Raw genomic sequence first — 23841 nt, 5'->3', positions numbered from 1 at the left:
AACCGCACCCACCGCGCAGGGAAACGCACCCACCGCGCAGCCTGCGGGCGCGGAGGCGGTGGGGCGCCCGGGAGCCCAGCCCGTGGACCCTCCGGGGGAGCTCGTGCACCCCCAGGAAGCGCGCCTTCCCGTTCCCCGCGGCCGGGCAGCCTCCGCGCACAGGTGTGCCAGGTGTGCCAGGTGTGCCAGGTGTGCCAGGGGCGCCAGGGGCGCCAGGGGGGCAGGGGCGTGGCCTGAGGGTGGACAGGCCTGTGGAGTCAGTGCCGAGAAGGCTGGGGCGCTTGTGTGACCTGGCCTGATTGGGGGGGGCGTCCTGTTTCCTGAGGGCCCTGTGCCAGGAGGCGCAGGAGGTGGAGCGAGGGATCCTGACCCTGCCCCCTCGGGCGACCCAGCTCCTCCCCAGGTGGGCGCTGGGGGCATCAAACACAGCATATCAATTGCGGAGCAGGGTCGCGGTCCCTTTCTACACAGGAGGGAGCTGAGGCCCAGAGGCAAACTGTGGTCTGGGGGCCTGGCCAGGCGGACCCTGGTCACCACCCCGGGCTGTGGAGACGGCCTGCAGAGCAAATGCCACCTTAAGGGCTGGATTGGATGTTTTCACTCAGGGGACTCAGCACTGGCCCTGCAGTCTGGGGGACGGGCCAGAGGCTGCTCTAGAGCAGGGCTGGGGTGCCGCAGGGCTGGGGAGCCGCAGGGCTGGGGAGCCGCAGGGCTGGGGGTGCCGCAGGGCTGGGGAGCCACAGGGCTGGGGAGCCGCAGGGCTGGGGGTGCCGCAGGGCTGGGGAGCCGCAGGGCTGGGGGAGCCGCATGGTTGGGGAGCCGCAGGGCTGGGGAGCCGCAGGGCTGGGGGAGCCGCAGGGCTGGGGAGCCGCAGGGCTGGGGGAGCCGCAGGGCTGGGGAGCCGCAGGGCTGGGGGTGCCGCAGGGCTGGGGAGCCGCAGGGCTGGGGGAGCCGCAGGGCTGGGGGGCCGCAGGGCTGGGGGACCGCAGGGCTGGGGGAGCTGCATGGTTGGGGTGCCGCAGGGCTGGGGGAGCCGCAGGGCTGGGGGGCCGCAGGGCTGGGGGGCCGCAGGGCTGGGGGAGCTGCATGGTTGGGGAGCCGCAGGGCTGGGGGAGCTGCATGGTTGGGGAGCCGCAGGGCTGGGGGAGCTGCATGGTTGGGGAGCCGCAGGGCTGGGGGAGCTGCATGGTTGGGGTGCCGCAGGGCTGGGGGAGCCGCAGGGCTGGGGGGCCGCAGGGCTGGGGTGCCGCAGGGCTGGGGAGCCGCAGGGCCGGTGGGCTGGCCGCCGTGTGAGCACTAACCACGCTCCCCTTCCCGCCGCAGGTGCTGCGAGGCCGGGCCATGGACTCAGCGGGGGCGCGGACGTGATGTCGGCCCAGGAGCTCGGGGCCCGCCTCTGCGGGGAGGGGGACCGGCACCTGGCCCTGGGGGAGCCCCTGCTGGCCACCGCCTTCTACCTGGCTGCGTTCAGCTGCCACGCCCCCTCAGCCCTGAGGAGCGCCCGGGCCGCCTTGGCCGAGGCCCGGGGGGCACCCGTGGTGGCCACCCTGGAGGCCTGGTGCCGAGGGGAGAGCCAGATCCCGGCCGTCCACTGGGACGGCATGGCAGTGGTGTCCCTGACAGGGACCCTGGCCTCCGCCTTCCTGGCCACCCTGTGCCCCGGCCACCCCGCCGCAGTCCTGCACTCCCTGGCCGGCCTGCTGGCCCGCGGGCGCCACGGGGAGGTGGTGCGGCGCTGCGGCGCCCTGCTGGACGCTCACTCCCAGCAAGCCCTAGAGCTGCGGCTGACCCGAGCCCTGGCCTGGATCCTGTCCGGGGCGCAGGTGGACGCCGGCCTGGCCGACTACCTTCAGGCCTTCGCCTCGACGGCTGACCGCACTGTGGCCTTCACCCTCACCCACCAGCAGCCCTACCTCCCTGTGCTGGTCAGCATCCTCCAGGGCCACATCTCAAGGCGCCAGCAGGCTGGAGACAGCGCCAGCCAGCAGGAGACCGACTGCCAGAGACTGCTGGCAGCCCTGGACCCCGGGGGCACCTGGGGCAACACCCTGTCACCTGAAGTTCTGCTCCGAGGTGGCAGGTATGAAGACTGCCAGGCAGCGTGCAGCCGGGCCCTTGAGTCCGACCCAACAGGCAGCCGATCCCAAGGTAAGAGTGCGGGTGACGTCCCCCAAGGGTCAGGGTGAAGGTCACTCGAGCCATCTCTTCACAATACAGTCAAGTCCTGCTTATGGGGGGGAAGGGGGTTGTGCTGAGGCTGGGGACGCCACAGTGACATTGAACCCCCTCAGCCACCCCTGGAGGTGGGTGTGGCCACATCCCCAGTGCCCATGGAGATGCCAAGGCCACATGGAGTATTCATGGTGAGCTGGAATCTGGCCCCCAGGATGCTCCTAAAGAGGACCCAGCAAAGGGGGAGGGGGCAGGGTGCTGGCGAGGGCAGACGGTGAAGGCAACGGCGTCTGCAAGGTGAAAAGGTGTATGTGGCGAGAGCTGCGGCTGAGACATCCACCAGGAGAGGACAGGAAGTGTCTGTAGAGGTGCCACGGGGAGGTGAGGGTGACCCCAGCGTGGGAGGGGGACCAGAGAGAACTGAAAAGTGAGTGGGAAAACTTGTTTACAGAACTACACTGAACCAGATACCCTGAAATCCTCCCACTATAAAAGCTACAAAAATGCTCAACAGAACCACAAAGAATCCTGAGCTCATGAGAAATTAGGGGACCCTCCATGCCCAAAACACAAACGTGCAGTGGCTGGAGAGCAGGGGCCGATGCCACGGCAGGTTGGGGGCATTAAGCAACTCCCAGGGGGAGGGGGTCGTCCACTTCAATGACCAGTAGAGGCCCTGCAGAAATTCAGAACCCCTAAAGGGCTACAGCCTCGGAGGACCAGTGTGCTGGAAAAACTGCTCCCCCACCACCACCAGGGGAGAGTGTCAGGAAGCATGTCTGTCCTGCCTTCGCTTTGAATTGGGTGGAGCACCTTCCCTAAGAATCACCACATTAATTAGACCTAAGTCGTCTGTATCACATGGAGTCACCTCATCACCACCAGAAGCACAAGTGTGGCTCACGACGTGAACAAATAAATTTCCTATCTCAAACTTCTTACAAATGTAGTTTCCCATAGCAAAGGTATTCTAATCTCAAGATTACTTATCAAAAGTCCTTGCAAACATTGAACAACCTTCTATATTTTGGAAAGTGCTCTGTCCTTCTTAGTAAGGAAACACACAGGGACAAGATATAGAGCTTTAACTCAAATCTCCCCGCGTGTAAGCATCTATGTGCCATGGTTTCCTGAGCATGTATCCTCCCAAAGAACCCAGGGCAACCACCTCCTATGCATTCAAGCTTCTTCATTAAGAACTATACAGAAAAATAGCATACATCAAAAACCTACCAAACACATCATACTTAATGGTGATGTTTTAGGAGCCTTCCACTTAAAATCCAGATTGAGGTGGCTGCCTCATTCTTGGGAGCATGTATCCATCATTGTACTAGAGATACTAGCCAATGCAATAAGATAAGAAGGGAGAAAAACATGTAAAGCAGAAAGGAAGGAACAAAGTTATCATTATGCCACACAATATAATTAGCTTTGTAGAGACCGCAAAAGAAACAACAAAAAATGTATTAAATACAGGAACAGAATTTAGCAGGATATACAAAAAAGTGTTTGTTTACAGACACCAGCAAGAAATAGAAACTTTTGTGGTTTAAACATATACCAATTACTATAGCAACAGAAAATAATTCATTTCAGAGTAATATGACTTTATGAAGGAAATTATAAAACTTTATTAAAAGATAATAAAGAATAATTATATAAGTAGAGAGGTGTTCAATGTCTATTGTTAGAAAGATTTGACAACATTATAAAAGAACAAAGGACCAATAATAGACTAGATGAAGAAGGATGGGAGGGGGGAAGAGACAGAGAAAAAAAGTAGAGATATAAGGATTTGCTCTACTAGTTGATGCAAAACTATACTAACCAATACAGAAGGAGATAGAAAGGCCAATAAAACAAATTGGGCCAGAAACAGAGCTGTATATATCTGGAACTTAATATGTGAGAGTGAGCATTGCAAACCTACAGTGAAAGAAGAGAACTGTTATTCAATGGACGGCACTGATTCTCTACTTCAAACCACATGAAAAAGTAAAGTCTAGGGGGATTATGTCAATAGCTAAGTTTTACAAAAATGAAAGATGTAAGAGAATATCATTAAGACTTCTGTGAACATCTGGGCTTCTTAAGATACAAAAAAATGGAAACAATAAAGGAAAATGTAATACATTTGATGAAATTTTAAAAATTTAACTTCTGTTTTGCCTATAACTACAGAAAATGGCAGGACAAGCCACAGCAGAGAGAGAATATTTGCAAAATGTACATAGGCAAAAAAGTAGTACCCAGAGTATTTGAAGAATTCCTACATGTCACTAAGAAAAAAAATCTGGTGCTAGAATTTGCAAAAGCATTTCCCCAAAGAGAAAACAACGCAGATGGCTAATGAACATGTGGAAAATATCCAACATCGTAGTAATTATACAAATGTGAATGAAAACGAGATACCACTTTCTACCCACCAGATTGGGGAGAAATGTATTTTTAAATAAATGAGCCTCACTAGTCAGCAGGAAAATGAAAATTAAACCAACAATGGGATAGCATTTTATATCCCCTCAGATTGCCAAATTTTTTAAGTCTAACAATAGAAGAGTCTGGCTTCCAGGGATGGTAGAGTAGCTTGACTAGACTGTGTACCCCACAGATAGCAATAATAAAATTTGGACAAAATATAAAATGCAACCATTGGAAGACACTAAACAGCGACCAAATGCAGGCAGAAACTGAAAATTGACCCTTGAAATATGAGGACTGTGGAAGGTGAGGTTTTCATGCTTGTAGCTTTTTGCCTGAGGAAACTCCTCAATCCAGGTTTTATCCACATAAAAATAGAAAACAGCAGTTTTACTGGCTTGTGATGTCACAGAACTGAGTTTGGGCTGAAAATAATAAGTGGCAGGAACGTTAGAAAGGAAGTCCTGAAAAGGAGGGAAGCCACAGAAGGGATGAGACCCAAAGTCCACTCAACTCCTCAGCTGACCCCCAAACTACCACATACAAGGGAGAGACTAGGTGGTCTGGAAAAAGCTGAAGCTGGAAACTGCAAGAACTTAATGGAGATTTCAGCTGCTACTCACCAAATAGACAGAATATGAAGTTTGATTCTATCCAGTTTAACGGCCTGCTCCAACAAAATTCTTTTCTCTTCAGAGGAACATAACTTAATCCAGTCTCTACAAAGCATCAACCAGATGTCTAGTGCGCAATAAAAAATTGCTAGACATGCAGGGGGAGGAAACAAGATGGTGGCGTAGGTAACTGCTGTACCCGCCGCCTCCCGCAACCACATCAAAATCACAACTAAAATACAGAACCACCGTCACTCAGAGCCTCCTGAAATCTGGCTGAACAGCCCTACAACCAGGGAACTGAGGAAGCACCGAGACCAGTAGGAGGGGCGGAGACACGGGCGGATAGGGCTGAATCCCGGAGACGCGGCCGTGGGCCCACACCTGGTGCCGAGGTTGAAACCGGGGAGGGAATCTCGGCAGCAGAGGTTTCCCGGAGGAGGGAGGGGTCCCAGCCCCACAGCAGGCCCCCAGGCCAGGGCTCCAAGGCCAGGAAGAGACGTCCCCACAACTCCGGGCTGTGAAACCAGCAGGGACTGTGGCTGAGGGTCGCAGAGGCTGCGGGAGCCCCAGCAGCTCCTCTAAAGGGCCCCAGGCCCGGACTCACTCGGACGCTCCCTCTGAGCCCAGCGCCGGGCAGCAGCTTGAAAGGAGCTGGGGCACTTGGGGAGGAACTAACCTGCCTGAAATCCGGGCGAGAGGTGGAGGGCGGCTTCCTCCCGGGCAGAAGGGCTGGCGGAGGCCATGGCTCCTCTGGCGAGTCCTCCCCGCACACAGCCGGCAGGCAGGCGCCATGTTTGAATCGCCAGCACCTGACTCGCACCTTTGGCCCCGCCCCGTGATTCCCGGAGGCCCCGCCCCTCTCCACCTGCAGCTCATCCAGGCCATTTCCAGGGGTTTTTCTATGCAAGTGGCCCCTGGACCCTCATGCTTAGGACTTTCCTAAAATCTCTCAAACAAGCAGCAGTGGGTCCCCTACCTCTTGATAAGTGGCCCCAGGCCTGGCACTAGGGGCAGCCTGCATTGGCTCATAGCTTGGCCTCTCCTGGACACCTCCAAGCTCAGCACAAGTAGCAGCCAACTACGGTTTGCTGTGTAGCTCATGCTGGATGGCCCTGGGCAAGGCACTGACGCACGCTGACTCTGCACCTCCCAGGAGGCCCCAGAGACAGTGCACCTGGTGGTCAGACTCGACCACACTGCATTACAACCCTACCACATCCATGAGTGACACACTCAAGGGGCGCACTTGGTGAACACCAAAGCCCCACTGAAGTAAATCCTGCTTCATAGGGATGTCTCCAGCACAGCAGCTCTCTGGCTGTAGTTGCAGCTGGTCCTCACAGCTGATTGGCCTCGGGGTCAATTCCTCCCAGTGACGCCAACAGCATCCAAGGCTCAACTACAACTGTTCAGAGCACACAGCCCACACAGGAGAGCACCTAGAAGGCGCAGCTCAGGGAACTGGGGAGGCTGAGCCACTGGGCCCTACAGGACACCTACTACACAAAGCCACTCTACAAACTCCAGGAGACATAGCAGCTCTACCTAATACACAGAAACAAACACCTGGAAGCAGCCAAAATGCAGAGGCAAAGAAATATGTCACAAAGGAAAGAATAGAAAAAATCTCTAGAAGAGGAACTAAATGAAATAGATCCAAGCAAGCTAACAGATACAGAGTTCAGAATTTTGTTTGTAAGGGTGTTTAAGCAGACTATTAGGGAAATAACTGAGAAAATCGATAACATAATAAAGTACCAATTTGAAATGAAGGCTACACAAACTGAAATGAAGAATAATTTACAGGGAGTCAACAGCAGAGTAGAGGACACTGAGAATCAGATCAGCAATTTGGAACATGAGGAAACAAAAAACACCCAACAAGAAGAGCAAAAAGAAAAAAGAATCCAGAAATATGAAGATAGCATAAGGAGCCTCTGGGACAACTTCAAGAGGCCAAACATTCATATTATTGTGATGCCAGAAGGGGAAGAAAGAGAGCAAGAAGTTGAAAACCTATTTGAAAAAAATAATGACAGAAAACTTCCCCTACCTGGGGAAAGAAATCGACTTACAAGTCCAGGAAGCACAGAGGGTCCCAAACAAGAGGAACCCAAAGAGGCCCACAGCAAGACACATCACAATTAAAATGCCAAAGGTTCAAGACAAAGAGAATCTTAAAAGCAGCAAGAGAAAAGAAATTAGTTACCTACAAGGGATCACCCATATGACTGTCAGCTGATTTCTCAACAAACCTTGCAGGCCAGAAGGGAGTGGCAAGAAATATTCAAAGTGATGAAAAACAAGGAACTACAACCAAGATTACTCTACCCAGCAAAGCTATCATTTAGAATTGAAGGTCAGATAAAGAGCTTCTCAGATAAGAAAAAGCTAAAGGGCTTCATCACCACCAGACCAGCACTACAGGAAAAGTTGAAGGGTCTTCTTTAAGAAGAAGCTAATGAACAAGAGAATCTGACGAACTAAATAGGTCCAGAGACATTGACGCATGTAACATACGATCCTATTTCAGAGGAAAGAGGGAAGGGGGGGTGGAGGGTGGGAATGGGATTAACCAAAGAAGTTATATGCATATATGCATAACCCACGGACACAGTCAATAACAGGGTGAAGGCCTGGGGAGGGGGTGGGAGTGCAGTGGAGGGGGTCAATTGGGGGGCGGGGGGGAATGGGACACCTGTAGTACTTTCAACAATAAAGATAAATTTTAGAAAAAGGTTGCTAGACATGCAAAGAAACCAGAAAATAAAATGTGAGCCACAGGGGAAAAAGAAATCACTAGAAACCAACCTCTAGATGATCCAGGTGCTGAACCTGGCATAGTAAGGACTTTAAAGGAACTATTGTAATATACTCAAGGACTAAATGAAAATATGATCATAATGAATGAACAGATATGGAATCTCAGTAAATAAATAGAAACTATGAAAATTCTAGATCTGAAAAACACATAAATGAAGTGAAAAATTCATAACATATTGGAGACAGTAGAAGAGTCCATGAGCTTAAACTCAGAAAAGAAATTATCCAATGTGACAAACAGAGGAAAAATGTACAGAGCCTCAGTGCCCTGTGGGACAACCTATAGAAGTCTAATGTGTGTAACTGGAGTCTCAGAAGCAGAGCAGAGAGCACACCTCCGTGTGGGTAAAGAAATAATAGCTCCCCTGGAACCCGAGGGCTCTGTACCTGCTGCAAGCACTAGGGCCCATGAACTATTGTACAAATTGGGGATAAGAGTTACTGTGTCAGGAGTTGGTAACTGACAGGAAAGTCTCAAAGTTTCTTTTACTTTGGCCACCAGCACTAGACAGGATGATCCTACTGCTGGTTGTTTCATTGGTCGGTTGATCTCAGGGTGCAAGATGCTCTTTTGACTTGGCTCTGGGCTGTGTGGTGATGCTCCCCCACTGTGGCAACAAGGCCGGACTGTGGCAGATTTGCTTTCCTGCCTGCTTCTGTTTCAATGTAAAGGACTGTTACTGTGGCAACTATGTTGCATTATCAGGAAAAGCAGAGAATTCCGAAGGACTCAGTGCAAAAAGCACTGCAGGGGAGGTTCAGAGACCTGGGATGGAGATGCATTGGGGAAGATGCATTCCTCTCCCTGGCAGCACTTTCCTAACCTGTAATATGGGGGGGGGGGGGGGGGAATCACCCATGACCTTGAGCTCCCGCCAGTACTGAGTTTTCTGAGATTCCCTCAGCGGCGTGCATCCACCTGGGGCGCTGTTGGGGACTGGGTGGCTTGGCTTTCTGTACTGATGTGATTCCTCACTGAGTAATACACCCATCAGGCCCTGTTCCGGGCCCTGGGCACACACTAACCCATTTCACTCTCAAAGCTCTGTGACTGTAGACCATGTCACCCTGTTACAAAGCAGAAGAGGAAACTGAGGCATGGGAGTTCAGTAAATGGCCCGAGTCCCCCACTCTCATGGGAGGCATTGGGAGCGCCATTCCCTTTCCTGGACTCCGGGGGAGGAGGGCCGGGTTCTGTCTCAGGGAGGAAAGTATTGAGTCCCGGTGTAGCCCGAAGGAGTCAGGAAACAAAGATGCCACAGTGACAGCCGGCCCCTACCACGGTCACAGGGCCTGGAGCTGATCCCAGGAGAAAGATAAACCCTAAAATCCATTATTAACGGGGGGGGGGGGGGGGTAGGTATTGTAACTAGATTTCCGTGGTGGCTGAGCAGGGAGCCTGACTTTGAACCCAGACTGAGAACGGGGCTGGGGAGGCATCCGGAGCAGCCGCGCACCGCGCTGTCCGGCCTCCTTCCCCGCCTCCAGCTGGAGCTCCTCCGGGCGGTGCTCCAGAGGGTCCAAAGCGCTGGACGGTTGGGGGGCTACAGGTAGGACCTGGTCCAACAGGTCCTCCGTTCTCTCCCCCAGGGGAGCGTCTGGCCGCCCTGCTGGTCACCCGCGCCGCCGCAGCCTTCTTTCTGGACAGAGGGGCCCAGGACCTGCTTCGGGACCTGCACGAGGCCTTCCGCGAGAGCCCCTCGGCGGCGCGGAGGCAATTCGAGGCCGTGCTCTCCGCGGGGGACCGGGAGCGCGTGCTGGCCCAGGTGCAGGAGGCCGCGGACGTGGGTTTCGCCCACTTCCAGGAGGCTGTGCGGAGCCGCCCCGAGCTCCGCCAGGACTCCGGCCGAGAACTGCTGGCCCCGGTGACGCGCGCGCTCCGTGTCCTGCTGCGTGTGGCGCCGCCCGGGGCGCGCCCGGCCCTGGGAGCCCGACTGGCCGAGTGCCTGCTGCTGGCCGGGGATGCGGCGGGCGCCCGAGCGCTGTGCGAGCGCCTGCTGCGGCCCTCGCGCCCCAGGGATCGCGCGGGGAGACGCGCCGGGAACCGCGCGCCCCTGCTGGCGCTCCGAGGCTTCTGCGCGCTGCACGCCGGCGACGCTCCGTGCGCCCGAGAGGACTTCCAGGAGGTGGTGGAGCAGGGGCCTCCGCACCCCGGCGGCTGCGTGCGCGCCCTGTGCGGCCGCGGGCTGCTGCGGGTGCTGGCGGGGAGCGCGTTCCTGGGCGCGCTGGACTATGTCACCGCCTGCCGGCTGCAGCCGGACGAGGCCCTGCTCGTCGCCAAGGCCTACGTGCCCTGGAACCAGCGGGGGCTGCTGCTGACCGTGCTGCGGGAGGAGGGCCGCAGGATGCTGCAGCGGAGGCCGGACCGGGGACCCGCGGGCGCGCGGGGCCGCCGCAGTCAGGCCGCGGAGACGGACGGCTCCGCTGCGCAGGAAGGGTAAAAACTAGCTCCGTGCGCGCCCTCCTGGGGCTGCGTCCTGTCGTGCAGATGAGTAAACTGAGGCAGGCATCCGGGTGATTTCTTTAAGTCATTGGAGGCAGATTTCGCGCCAGGGCCCAGATCTCAGTCCTTGACAGCGACGCGTTAAGGACTGAGATAGAACATTAGAAACCCAAGCACGGAAATGAAAACATAAAACCCCTCACCCCACCGTTAGCCTCCCCTTTCCAGCTGGTTCTTTGTGCATAGAAAACACAGCTCACCAAAATGAATTGTGCTTATATGCCATTTATAGCCCGCTTATTTTACTCAATAGATCGTGGACATTTCCTTTGCTGCTAGCTAGGTTCCCGCAGCCCAGGAGCCCCTCCGTGGCCTCACCATCAGGACCCAGCTTCTGCTCTTAGTTATAACGCATCCCCGGTAACTCCTGTCTCCTTAACCTGGAGGCAGAGGGGGCGTCCTGGGTCGGGCAGTGCGGCCTGTGAGGTCCTGGACTTCTGGAGCTGCCCGCCTGCCCCTCTGGGCCCCGGGAGGGGGCCTGGTGCTTGATGTGACCATCTCTCACACACACACACACACACACACACACACACTTCCTCTCCCCCTGGTTGCTCGGATTTGCTGGTGAGAAAGAACTTTCACCTGTGGGGTTGGGACCCTTTGTATTCGTTCTCTCTGGGGATTTTCACTCCAGGGCCCCCACCCCTTCTCCCAGCGGGAGTTCATTTCACATCCCCAGGGCACCAGGAGCCGAATCTGGTGCGTCCCCGGCTCTGCCTCCCACACTCCCCTGAGCTCAGCAAGGCCGACATGGTTACCCTCCCGCAGGAAAGGAAAGGAAGGCAGGGCTGGCTGGGGTCAGCACACAACCTCTCCGCTCTGCAAGATGCCTGCCCCACGGGGTGGTGGGAGGGTACAGAGGGGCGGGGGCCAAGGATTCTGGGGACGGCACCATAAGGGTCCTTCCAGCAGCACCCTGGTCTCCGTAGCCCAGCAGAAAGGGGGCCGCCTGGGCCGGGTGCACAGGGTAGGCCTTGCCCGTGGCCAGGGTGTAGGGAGGGGCTCACGCTCCCCCAGCTTCTCTCTCTGCAGGGACGCCCAGGGCGTGTACCAGCTGGCCACGCTCCTGATGGAGCTGGACGCCGAAGATGAGGCCTCACGCCTCCTGGCCGCCGATGCCCTGTACCGCCTGGGCCGCCTGGACGAGGCCCACAAGGCGCTGCTGGTGGCCCTCTCCCGGAGGCCCCAGGCGGCCCCCGTGCTGGTGCGGCTGGCCCTGCTGCAGCTCCGGAGGGGCTTCTTCTACGACGCCAACCAGGTGAGGTCGGTGGCCCCTCGCTCTGTGCCCCACAACCCGGACCTTGGAGCAGACAGATCTTCTCCCAGCCCCGGCTCTGCCACCTCTGGCGGCCGGTCCGTCGCCTCTCTGACCCCCAGGCTCCTCGTCTGTGCCCTGGTCTTGCGGGTTGTCGTGGGAATTCGCTGGAGTAGCTGCCCCAGGCCCCAGCAGGCCTCCAGCATGCGGCAGGCGCTCCGTAGACGTGAGGGCTTCCTGCTGGGCCGTGGTCAGGAGGGTGTGTCCCAGGGAAGGTGTCGGGCTCGGGGACCGTGAGGGCTTCCTGCTGGGCCGTGGTCAGGAGGGTGTGTCCCGGGGAAGGTGTCGGGCTCGGGGACCGAAGCTGTGCGCCCGTCAGCGGCCTCCGTCCCCTCTGACCTGGGTCGGGCGTCTGGTCTCCCCGCGCTGGGCGGTACAAGTGGGAGGACAGGGTGCCTTGGGACCCGTGTCCACAGCGAGCGGCCGGCAGGGGCACCATCCGGTCTCCTTGGGGGGAGCTGCTCTGAACTCCAAGGTCACGTCCACCTGCGGCCTGCCCCGCCCAGAGCGCGCATTGGTCCCAGGGCTTCGGTTCCTCCGCCTCCCATAGCACAGAGGAGGAGGCGCGGCCCAGGGACATTGGGGCCCCCCAGCTCCCGCCACGCAGCAGAGGAGCAGCCCAAAGGGGCGCTCCCATCCCCTGCACCCCAGCCTTCCCGGGGGACTCGCAGCGCCCGCCCCAAGACGAGCCAGGCCCAGGAGCCACACTCCAGCCCTAGCTATCCCCATTGGCCACGCCTCCGGGCCACGCCCTCACAAGCCACGCCCATTGGTAACGCCCCCGTGAGCACGCCCATTGGTCATTCCCCCGTGAGTCACGCCCCCGTTGGCCACGCCCCTGCGAGCCGACCCTGCCGGGAGCGTTGGGTGGGAAGGACCAGAGCGCAGGAGAAACTGCTATGACTTTCCTGCCCCGGCAGCTGGCGAAGAAAGTCGTCCAGTCTGGGGACACCGCCTGCCTGCAGCCCACCCTGGATGTCTTCCGCCGGGAGGACCGGGAGCTGCTGCGGGGCCACTGCCACGCGAGGGCCGTGGCCATCCTGCGGGCGCAGCCGGGCGGGGCCGAGGGCGAGGCCCACACCAGGGAGGCCATCGCCTACCTCTCCCTGGCCATCTTTGCTGCAGGTAGGAGCTGCCCGCCCGCCCACGGGGCCCCCACCCTGTGCCGGGTAGGCGGGGGCATGGGGATCTCTGCCTAGCTGGGGCTCTCTACTAATCTCCCCCCTCTCCCTCCAACCGTGGGAGGCGAGGGCTCAGCTTCCTTCAACCCTTCCTGGGAATAGTGGGCATGTCCCTGTATGTGTGCCCCTGGCCCCCGGCTCACCCAGCCAGCCTCCCCGCCCTGCCCTGGATGCCAGGCAGGACCCGGCCAGAGGGTCGCAGGGTGACAAGGGGGTTCCTTGGGGGCTTGGGATTCAGTGTGGACTTGGACTCCCAATACCAGTTGGTCTCTGGCTCTGCCCTTACTGGCACCTCCTCTCCAAGTGAAATGACAGAGATGCCTGGCAGGGGTTGGGGGGCGATTGGGTTAAGTGAGATAATTCTAGGACAGCCACGGATGGTGCGTGGTGCAGGGTCGGCACCCCACACAGGTTAGCTGGGCAGGGGATGTGACCCAAAGCACAATGTGGAGCCCAGAGCACTGTTTCCTGGGTCCATCACTGGACACACACTTGGTGACAACCTCTGTGAGAGGGGCTTCCTGTGCCAGAATTCATAGGGCTCCTCCTGCCCTCCTGGCACCTTCATGCTTGTGGCCATTTCATGCCCAGCCCCGAGGACCCTCCTCCTGGCCCCTCACCTCAGATGCAGCTGCAGTGCCCCCTTCTCTTGGAAGCCGCTTCTGACTGTCCGCCCGCCCTCCCAGACTGCCCCCCCCCCCGCCAAGTGTCTTGGTGCCCAGCGGCCTGTGAGCTCACCAAGGTGGCCCAACAGCTGGGGCACCCTTGGGTCCTCCCCCATCGGGCACCAGGAGGGGCACAGTAAATGCTGGATGAAGACACATGCACTGTGCCCACCCGTGCCCATCTGTGGCCAGTGAGTGGTCCTGATGCCACACTCCTTCCTCCAGGGCGTCAGGCCAGCGAGTCCCTGCTCACCCGTGCCCGATGCTACGCGGTCCTGGGCCAGAGGAAGACCGCCCTGTTCGACTTCAACTCGGCGCTGCGGGCCGAGCCGGGGAACGTGCAGGCCCTGTGCGGGCGGGCGCTCCTGCACCTGGCCCTGGACCAGCAGAAGGTACGGGCCCGCCCCCCACACCTGGGACTGGGCAAGCGGAGTGGGGGGTGCTTTGGGGGAAGAGAAGAGAGGGAGTGGGGTCAGGCCATCCTGGCTGTGGGATGCCCATCAAAACCCTGTTGCTCTGGGGCTCACGGGCACCTCATCCTCACATCCCCGGTTTCGGGAGCCTCTCCCTTTCTTCCGATGAGTCCTGTGCCTCCACCTTGGTCAGCATGGACACATGCAAACCCTCAGGGCTGCCAGGGGACTCCCCAGCTTAAAATAATGAGACCTGGGCTGCCACCCTCGGTGCCACGCTGAGCTGTCTACACAGGGCCTGTGGATTCGGATCATTGGCATGCAGGGCAGGGCAGGAGGGTCCACTGCCAGGCCCCGGGCAGGTGCCTATCACAGAGAAGACGTGCCCAGAGGCAGCCACCACCGAGTGACCCTGGACAAGGCACTTCTCAGCCAAGACAATGTCACTGGCGGGTGGCTGAAACTGGCTGTCTGCCCAGAGCCTCGCTGGATGAGAGCAGCCCGGGGGTGAACTGCCTGCCAGGTTCCCTGTTTCGCCTAAGAGCTGGTGTCCTCGGGAGTGAGAAAATCCAAACTGCCACCACACGAGGGCGTCTCCCAGGGCGCTTACTTCTGCCCGTCAGGATGCCTGTTTCCCCCAACAGCATGTGTGGGCAGCCTCATGCCAATTCCCACCTGGGCACACTTGGGGTTGGGAGCCCAGCACTCTGTGTGTCCTTTCCTGGGCTGGGCCAGCACCCGTGTTTCCCAGGACAAGCCCATGAAGCAAGTGGGCTTGGCCAGGCCCCTGCTGCAGGGGGACCCCGGGCGCTCTCCACAGGCCATTAGCTCTTCATTTTAGCTGACACACTCACCAGGTTGTGAGAGGGCAGGGACTGGGCTGTCTACCCTTCCTGGTGTCCCCGATGCCCAGACACTGGGAGAACAAACGCTTGACAATACCCAGCCGGGATGACTTCTGCCACCTGCCCTGCACTCCCCCTTGCAGGAGGCTGTGGACGACATCCTCTCTGCTCTGAAGCTGGATCCACGGACGGCGGTCCCTGAGATCCGCTCTCTGAAGCCGGAGGCCCAGGCCCTCATCACGCAGGTCCTGTCATCCGGCTGCCGGGCCCTCCTGAGCCAGCTGCTGGACACTGGGGCCCCCCTCAGTGACAGGGACGTCCAGGGCCTCCTCGCTGCAGGGGAGGCACTGATCAAACTCGATGCTGGGCAGCTGAGCGGGCACATCCTCCTGGTAGACGTGCTCACCGCCATGGGTATGCAGCGGCACAGTGTCTGTCCCGGCTCCTCTCACCCCTGGAGTCTCTCCTGTAAAACCAGAGAGAGACCCTAGACTCAGTGGCTTCTAAGATCCCTTCCACCCGAATCCCAGCTCCTGGGACTAGGTCCCTATGTGGGCCTGGTGTGCATGTGTCTCTAGCTCTCAGTCACCTGCGTGGCTTTGCCTGCAGGGGGCAGAAATGAGCAGTGACTTGGGGCTTCTTACAAGGCTCCGGCCTCCTGAGTAACTCCTGTTAATTCACTAGATGTTGACCAACTGTCCCCAGGACCCAGGTCCCATGGGAGGTGGGGATATGGGGGGTTTCTTACTCCCACATGTGCCAAAATGTCGGCCTTTCCTGAAAAATCCTGGATACATTTCAGCACTAACTTGAAAGGGGAGGCCCCTGTGCAGCCTGCATGTCCCCGCCTGTCATCCTTACCTCCGGTCCAGCTCCGGCCCCATGCTGTCTGCTCCCGTGGGTGCCCAGGAAAGAGCAGACCCTTGTGGTGACCACAATGAGGGGCTCAGAGCCCTGCTGCTTGGCCTGGGGGACATGGACTTCAGTGACACCTCCCCAGGTGGGGGTACTGGTAGCAGACAAGTCCATGTGACCAGCACGGTGTCACCATGTCCCTCTGCTCCTGACTGTCCTTCCCGGGGCCAAACCCTTCCCTCAGCCTGCTGCCCCACAGCCAGCACAGAGCAAGAAAAGCTGTGGTGGGCTCCCAGCATGGTGGCCAGGGAGGCCCACCTCTTTACCCCCTGGCCCCAGTGCCACCCTGACCATCCTTCCCGAATCCCTGACAGGCAACTATGAAGAGGCTGGCGCCCACCTACAAGAGGCCCTGCGCCCCACTCCGCCATCAGAGGTGGCCCAGGCCCGGCGGGGCCTGCTTGGGCTCAAGAAGGGAGACGTGCCGGCTGCTGCTCGGGACCTGCAGTGCCTGGTGGAGACAGACAGCGGGGACCTCAGCTTCCTGCTGCGCCTCCTGGAGGCCTCGGAGCGGCAGAGCCTGGCCCAGGTGTGTGCAGTGGCCCAAGGAGCCCCCACATCAGCCCCTCCCCAGCACCATGAGCACTTTGGGCAGCTCTGCATTCCCTGTGTGCTGATTTCAGGTGGGTGTGGGGAGGGTGGGGTTGTGAGCCATAGGCACCCAGGTGTCACCATCTCAAGCTAAGCTCTGGCAACTCCAGTGACCTTCCAGCTTCTTTGCAGGAGGCATATAAACAACAGGTGACTTGGGTGGGAGAGAGGGAGGGGATCCCCTCCTCAGAGCCAGGTGGAACCAGCCAGGAGCACCTTGCTCTTGCCGTGGGCCTATCCCAACCCCGGGTCAGGCCAGGAGAGACTTGTTCCTCCCAGTAAGAGTGTGGGTAGGGAGGCGGCTCCTACAGGTGGGGAGCTGCGAGGGGCTGTGAAGGGATGTGGGGCTGGCTGGTTTTTCATTCTACTCTTTATCTGCCAAGAATGTATGAGCACCTTCCCCAGATGCTGGGGGGAGGGGGGCACAGCCCCGCCCTGTGGCCCTGGAACCTCAGGGAAGTCAATAGGGGTTCACCTCAGAGAGTGTCAGTGTCGCAGACCCCAGAGCAGGGCAGTGGTGAGGTCGCACTGGAGGTGAACCCAGGGTGGGGACAGACCGGCCTAGGCAACGGCCTGGATGTGGGACAGAGCTCAGAATATTCAGGAAAGCGGCTAATGTGTGGAGTGGAGGAAGCGGGGGCTGGGGTGGAGGGCGGTTTCCAGCCTGAACTCTAGTGGAAGCCAGTCTCAAGGAGCAAGCGGGGCCGGGGCAGCGGGCAGCGTGTGGTCGGTTCTGCTCTGACCACTACCCGGTGCACTGGGCGAGGCCGCAGGTGGGGGTGGAAACCCGTGCATCCTCGGTGCATCCCCGTGTATCCCCCGTGCATCCCCGTGCATTCCCCGTGCATCCCCGTGCATTCCCGTGCATCCCCCGTGCATCCCCGTGCATCCCCGTGTATCCCCCGTGCATCCCCGTGCATCCCCGTGTATCCCCCGTGCATCCCCGTGCATTCCCCGTGCATCCCGGTGCATCCTCGGTGCATCCCCGTGCATCCCCGTGCATCCCCCCTTGCATCCCTCGCGCGGCTGAATTCGGCCTTTGGGGGGCGTAGGGGAGGCCAGGAGCATTGCATGCTGGAGCCCACGGACTCGGGGCGCCCATGGCTGTCGGGGGCTCCAGCGCTCGGTCCGCCATAAAGAGAAACAGCGCCAGGCGTTTCCACGAGGCGTTTATTTAATAGAGGCGCTGGCTGCGCGCGAAGAACAAAGCGCAGCGGGGAAGGCGGCGGGCGCGCAGCCCCCGGGCCGAGGGAGCAGCGAGTGCGGCGGGTCGCGGGGACCAGGGACGCGGGAGGGGCCGCAGGGCGCGGGGTGGCCGAGGAGGGGCCCGGCCGGGGTCTCCGCGCCCGGAGGGGGCCGCGCGGGGCGGCGCCGAGGCTGGTTTCCGGCGGCGGGGAGAAACGCCGCGACGCGCTCCCGTTGCCCGGCGACACGTACCGACCCGGAAGGGAACCGGAAGTGACCGATTCCGGCGGCACGGCGCCTGCGCGGCCAGCGGCCCCGCCCCTGAGCCGGGACGCGCGGAGGCTGTCGGGAGCGCGCAGCACGTGTCCGCGGCTGGGCGGGGTCCCCGGGGGAGGCGGGCGGGGTCCCCGGGGGAGGCGGGCGGGGTCCCCGGGGGAGGCGGGCGGGGTCCCCGGGGGAGGCGGGCGGGGTCCCCGGGGGAGGCGGGCGGGGTCCCCGGGGGAGGCGGGCGGGGTCCCCGGGGGAGGCGGGCGGGGTCCCCGGGGGAGGCGGGCGGGCTGCGCGCACCGGGGGCTGCAGGGCGGGCGGGGCCCCCGCGCCCGGGAGGGTCCCAGCGCCTCGCCGGGCGGGACTCAGCTCCCGGCGCTCCCGGCGGCGCCGCAGCCTGACGTTCGTGCCCCGACGGCGCCCCTGCTGCGCGTGGGGAGCTCGGGGGCCCCTGGGGACGCGGCGCCCGGCTGTGCGGAGAAGAGGCCGGGAGGAGCCGCCGCGGAGCCGTTTTTCTTTTTTTTTTTAATATAGGTAGAGGGAGGGCGAGGGAGGGAAACGTCGGTGACGAGTACCCCGTGCCGCCTCCTGCGCGCCCCCTGCCGGGGTGAGCGCGCCGCCCGGGGCCTGGAGCCGCGTCTCCCCGACGCCGGGCTGATCGATGCTCGGCCGCGGAGCCGCGCGCCCGGGCGGGTCTTGCGCCCTGCTCTTGGCCGAGCCGCTGTGCGCCCCGGGGTGGGGTGGGGGGGGATCGTCGCGGGGCAGCCGAGTGTCCCGGGACGGCGTGGAGCGCGCGCGGGCTAGAGGCGCGCGGAGAGGCAGGGAGTCGGGGCAGCACCTGGGGGCGCGCTGCCAGATGCCTGGGGGTGCGGGGGCGCGGGGGGGCCAGCAGCAGAGACGCGCCCCAGCGGTGACTGGCGCAGCGGGGCCGCGGTGAGGAGCCCGCGAGGGCTTCCTGACCTTGGTTCCACGGAGGGGGCGCAAGGACCTGGCTGGGCAGAGGTGGTGTTTGCTGCTGTCCCCAGGGCCAGGCCGACTTGGGAGGGTGGGCGGGGGGGGGGCCCACTAGGACATCCGCGCCTCAGAGGGGCCTGCGGGGGAGATGGCTGCAGAGGGGCGGAGGGAAGAGGCGGCCCAGGTGAGAACGGCAGTCGGGCAGTGCGGAGGCCAGGGGAGTGAAGGTGACCTCTGAGCCACCTGCAGAAATGCCAGGCCTGTGGGGTAGCAGGTCGGGGCCCCCCAGGAGGACGGGAGCAGCTCCTGCAGAGGCCGGGTGTGCAGGACTGTTGAGGGGCTGCGGCAACCTGGGCTGACCGGCACTCCCCCCCTGTCCCCTCTGCAGGCCGCAGCCCAGGAAGCCAGCGCCCTCCTGACCTCCGGGCAGCCTCGGCAGGCGCTGGGCTACTGCTCACTGGCTGTCCTGGCTGGTGGTCGCAGCGCCTGTCACCTGCGCCTGCGGGCCACCTGCCTGGCCCAGCTGCAGGAGTTTAGCCGGGCACTCAGAGACCTGGACCTTCTGCTGCGGGAGGGTGCAGGGGACGGCGACCTCCCACTGAGGGCAGAGGACTTGTGCTCCAGGGGCCGCCTACTCCTGAGCCTGGGAAACAAGGCCGGGGCCGCAGGGGCCTTTGCCCAGGCCCTCAAGCTGGCACCCGCCCCAGCCCAGAGCAGCCTGTGGCAGCGGCCGGGCCGCGCCCCCACCGCCCAGGTGTTGCTGAGCCACGGGCAGCGCTGCCTGGAGGACCGGCTGTACTCCGAGGCCTGGACGGCGGCTGAGAGCGGGCTCCTAGTGGACCCGGAGCACTGCGGCCTGAGGAAGCTGAAGGCGAGAGTCCGGAGGGAAGCAGCCTCTGGCTGCCGGCTCCACTAACCCCATGCTTGCCAGGCCCAGTCACAGGGCCACCCGGTCATTTTTCCCCCAAACCAGGGAGGTGCCCCCCCTCCCTCCCTCCCAGCCGTGGGGTGGGTGGGTCAGCGGTGAGAAGCAGAGAGAAGGGAGTCCTGCTGGCCTGGAGCGGCCGTCCTGGGAGGCCTAGAGTCCCTTGCTGCAATGGCACCCCAATCGCCAAAGCTGGGTGGGGCAGCAGGTTTAAGACCAGCCCCTGGTAGCCCCAGGGAGATGGTTTACCCCTTCCCTTGGCAAGAAGCAGCCTTTGACCCTGGCCTAAGCCTCAGGCGGGACCCCCCAAGGACAAAACTCAGACATGTCCCCCTTTGGAGCCAGTTATGCAGCCACACAGATGAAAACAAAGTACCTGCTCAGTTCAAGAGGTTAGAAAAAGACCGTAGACGGAATCAGAAGGCAGAGATTAACAAGGAGAAAAGCAGAAATTGGGAGACCAGGGATAGCAGCATGGAGGAACTAACAAGTAAATCCAAAATGCGGTTATTCAAAAACAAAACATGAACCAATAGCAAACAATCAAGAAAGAAAAAGACACTTGTGTCACCCCAGCCTGCTGACGGATGCTCCCTGCTGGGGAGGCCTGGGGCGCTCGCCTGGGCCGGTGCTGCCTGCGGGGGGCACCACAGACGTGTCCCCGTTTGGAGCCAGTGTTGGGGCTGCACTGGCCCTTGTTATTGTGATGTCAGGACAAAACTCGGCAGACGCCATCAGGGAACTTTGAGGAACAAGGTTCGTTACTTGCAGGTCCCGGAGGGTGCACAGCATGTCCGGGGCCACACGTCGAGGTCAAGGGGGGGGGTGCCGAGCGAGAGCTCAAGGGCCTGGGGCTCTGCCTTCACTGGGGTCAAGGGTGGGTGTCTGGGGTTTTCCGGGATCCCTCATCATTGGCTAATTTGGCACATAAAAGGGAATTAGGTCTCAGGAGGCTAGAGGCAGGGCCGCCTACCCAGTCAGTTGTCTGGGTCCCCCGAGTTTTCTGAAAGGGGAGCTTTGAGGGTGGGGGCGGCCCAGTTCCTCATGTGGTGGTTTTGCTGTTGGCTGCAGCCCACAGCTGGCAATATGTTTACTCGAGGTGGGTATCTTTTGCAAATGACAATCAGAAGCTTAACGTCAGGCACTTCCACTGCAGACACAACATTGTAAAAAGTGGCAAGGACAGAGTAACAGAGGGGACCGAAAAAAGCATGAGTGCCCGGCTGGCATGGCTCAGCGGTTGGGCATCGACCTGTGAACCAGGAGATCGCGGTTCGATTCCTGGTGGGGGCACAGGCCCGGGTTGCGGGCTCCTCGATGCCCAGTAGGGGGCGTGCAGGAGGCAGCTGGCCGATGACTCTCGATGTTTCTCCCCCTCTCCCTCTCTCTGAAATCAATAAAGACATTAAAAAAGAAAGAAGCATAAGAGATTACATTTCTCAACTCTGTAAATAAACCTGAAGCCTGGACGACATGGGTTAGTTCCTAGGAACATGGTATTTAACTAAACTGGCTCCAGAATGGACGTAGGTAAAACTCACACAGGACAATGACCGTGGCGGGAAGAGGGTGGTGAAGGAGCCCTGCCCAGGGCAGGCCCGGGCCCGGGGGTGTCGGGACACGGACCGGCCTGTAAGGAACAGTCCGTCACAGGCTGCCTTCAGCTCCTTCGGAGCCGAGAAGGAAGGCTTCCGGGGCCTTTTCGAAGACGGCTTGCTCTCAGCCCAGCGAAAGCCACAGCGAATTTCCTTTAAAGCCCCAGGTCACAAGTCCTAAGGGAAACACCAGCAAACCCAAATCCAGCGGCACAGTGTAAGGATGGCGCCCCATGAGCGACGCGTGCGGGATGCAAGGACGGCTCCATGTGAGGTGCATTCTGTGGAGGAAAAATAAGCCCCGTGATCCCCACGGGGCTGCTGTGGGGTGCGCCAGTCACACGCGATCAGTCCAACGTGCGGTCTCCCTGCGCCTTTGGGTCCTTCCTGAGCATCACGCGGGGGGAGTCCCGTCATCTTCACTTCACTCCCCGTGGACCACCAGCGAGTCCAGGTTTCGTTCCCCACGTGGGTGGTCAGAGTGGCAGCAGTCGACGGTGAGTTATGTTCAGCGTCTCCGGCAGGTGTACCCCGTTAGTACAGTCAGCCCGGCGTGGCACCCCCTCCGCCGTGGTCTGATACACTTAGACTCCGTTCCCACACAGACTTCCCGGGTTTCTCAGTGTGACCTAGGAAATCCTGCGATTTCGGGGGTGCATATGCTATTTCCTCCTGGGTCAGCCTTTGCACTTGACCCCTCCCCCCCCCCACATGCTGAGATCTGACCCTACAAACAGCGGGTGGGGAGGGGGAGCACCCTCTCGCTAGGCCCCGGACCCCTGCAAGGTTCTCACAGGGTTTGTGACAAGAAAAGGCTGGTCTCATCCGACGCTGGAGGACAAGCCACTCCCGCTGGAAAGAGGGGCTCAGTGGACTTGGGGGGCTCAAGGTCCTGAGTTTCATCTGAGCCGGACCAGACATCCCCTTCCTAGTTTCAGGGTCCCTGGCTGGGTAGCTCAGTTGGCTAGAGTGTCGCTCTGACACCCCAAGGCTACAGGTTCAATCTCCAGTCAGGGCACATACAAAAATCACCAAGGGATGCACAAATAATTGAAACAACAAATCGATGTTTCTCTCCCCCCCCAAAAAAATTGGTAATTAGTTTGAAGGTGTTAATTATGGAACGGGAGTCAGAGTTTTAACTGGGATCCTAGAAGCAGTACCTGCAGGGCTCAGAAATGACCCGGCCTCTCCGGCAGGCTGTCCGCCGGCGCCCCGAGCCCCCTGGCAGGTGTTTCCTGACCACACCTCTGTGCCTGGCACTGCGCCTCCGTTTTCTCCGCCGACTCCCTGACAAACCTTATAAGGGAGGGGACTCAGGCTCCAGTTGTTGGGACTCAGTTGGTGGCTCGATGACAGAGACCCGGGGCAGAGTCGGAGCACCCTGTTCTCTTTTCTCCTGTCAGGCCTGAAGAAGGCCGGTCTGAGTTCTGACCGGGGCCTGCTCAGAGCCCCCGGGGCTGGGGCGGCTGAGTCACCCTCCGAAGCACTGGGGTCCCTGCCAAGCCCGAGCCCCTCCCCACCTCCCCTACACTTGGCGAGGCCCCCAGGACCCTCCCTGGAGACTGAAGGGAAAGGAGCCCACTGCCAGCCGGTGCCCTGGTCCTGACCTCTCGACCTCTCTGGCCAGCGTGGGAAAGGGTCTGGCTCCCTTTCCAGCTGTCCCTGCAGCCCCTTTGAATGGGGGGTCAAGGAGCAAAGGAGGAGAGAGCCGAGAGGCAGGGCTGAAAGGCAGGGCCGGAGGCTCTAGAAGGGGCGCCGCTCAGCAGGGAGCCGGGCGCCCCAGGAACCGCCCCCTCCCCCGCACCCAACCTAGACAGAACTCGCTAGGACCAGAAGGGTCAGCGCCTCCCGGGAACCCCGCCCAGGGAACCCACCGCATCACAAAGGGGGCTCGGAAGCCACAGGCCCTGCTCAGGAGCCCCTCCGCCCGGCCCTGCTCGCCATAACCCTAGGCATCGCGACCCTACCGTCCAGACCTGCCCACGGGCGACGGCCATTCCTGAGTGACCTGAAGGTAGGCTGATGGAGGGGCTGCAAGCCGGGCCAGCCTTCCTGGGCAGCCCCCCGAAAACACCCTCCAGCACCCAGCCCATTCCCCAGGGGGCAGGCGGGGCCTTTTATGTGGAGCTTAGCCTGTACCTGGGCAGGTAGCTCCCAGGTACCCCCGTCCTGCGGCCGCAATAGCCTGGAGAGGCCACAGGTGAGACCTCGCTCCCCAGTGGGGCCCCGGCAGCCCTCTGGGTCTCTAGCAGAAAGCCTGGCTTTGGCCCGCCCTTGACTGGACGGCTTTCCTTGTGCCTGGGTCCCTGGAATGAGCAGGGCAAAGGAAGTGGAGTAGCTGGATGAGCCGGGGAACTCACTCGTCCTGGTGCCAAAAGGTGACGCTGGTGAAGCCAGAGCCACAGACGCTGAGCCAGGGCCCGGAGCTGTCCCACCCAGTTCGCTCAT

General features: G+C 60.5%; 1 protein-coding gene across 1 annotated transcript; it reads left to right on the top strand.

Moving 5' to 3' along the window:
• Positions 1–1367: 1367 nt before the first annotated feature.
• On the top strand, positions 1368–19859 carry TTC34 (tetratricopeptide repeat domain 34). Its single transcript, XM_087820756.1, has 8 exons — positions 1368–2148; positions 9627–10473; positions 11572–11797; positions 12775–12979; positions 13926–14092; positions 15102–15372; positions 16188–16402; positions 19259–19859. The coding sequence occupies exons 1-8, from the start codon at positions 1368–1370 to the stop codon at positions 19784–19786; spliced, it is 3240 nt and encodes a 1079-aa protein (XP_087676882.1). The 3' UTR covers positions 19787–19859.
• The last annotated feature ends 3982 nt before the right edge of the window (positions 19860–23841 follow it).

Source organism: Miniopterus natalensis, chromosome 9 (assembly GCF_054644295.1).
Source record: "Miniopterus natalensis isolate mMinNat1 chromosome 9, mMinNat1.hap1, whole genome shotgun sequence".
Classification (NCBI taxonomy): domain Eukaryota; kingdom Metazoa; phylum Chordata; class Mammalia; order Chiroptera; family Miniopteridae; genus Miniopterus; species Miniopterus natalensis.
The sequence above is the reverse complement of the archived record's forward strand: the minus strand, read 5'-3'. Positions and strand labels throughout refer to the sequence as shown.

What these genes read in the sequence shown, in the direction of transcription:
- TTC34 (XM_087820756.1), top strand. Translation starts at nt 1,368, where the DNA reads ATGTCGGCCCAGGAGCTCGGGGCCCGCCTCTGCGGGGAGGGGGACCGG. An exon ending in TCTTCTACGACGCCAACCAG is followed by an intron (nt 11,798 to 12,774) that starts GTGAGGTCGGTG and finishes CTGCCCCGGCAG; the next exon opens with CTGGCGAAGAAAGTCGTCCA. An exon ending in AGCGGCAGAGCCTGGCCCAG is followed by an intron (nt 16,403 to 19,258) that starts GTGTGTGCAGTG and finishes TCCCCTCTGCAG; the next exon opens with GCCGCAGCCCAGGAAGCCAG.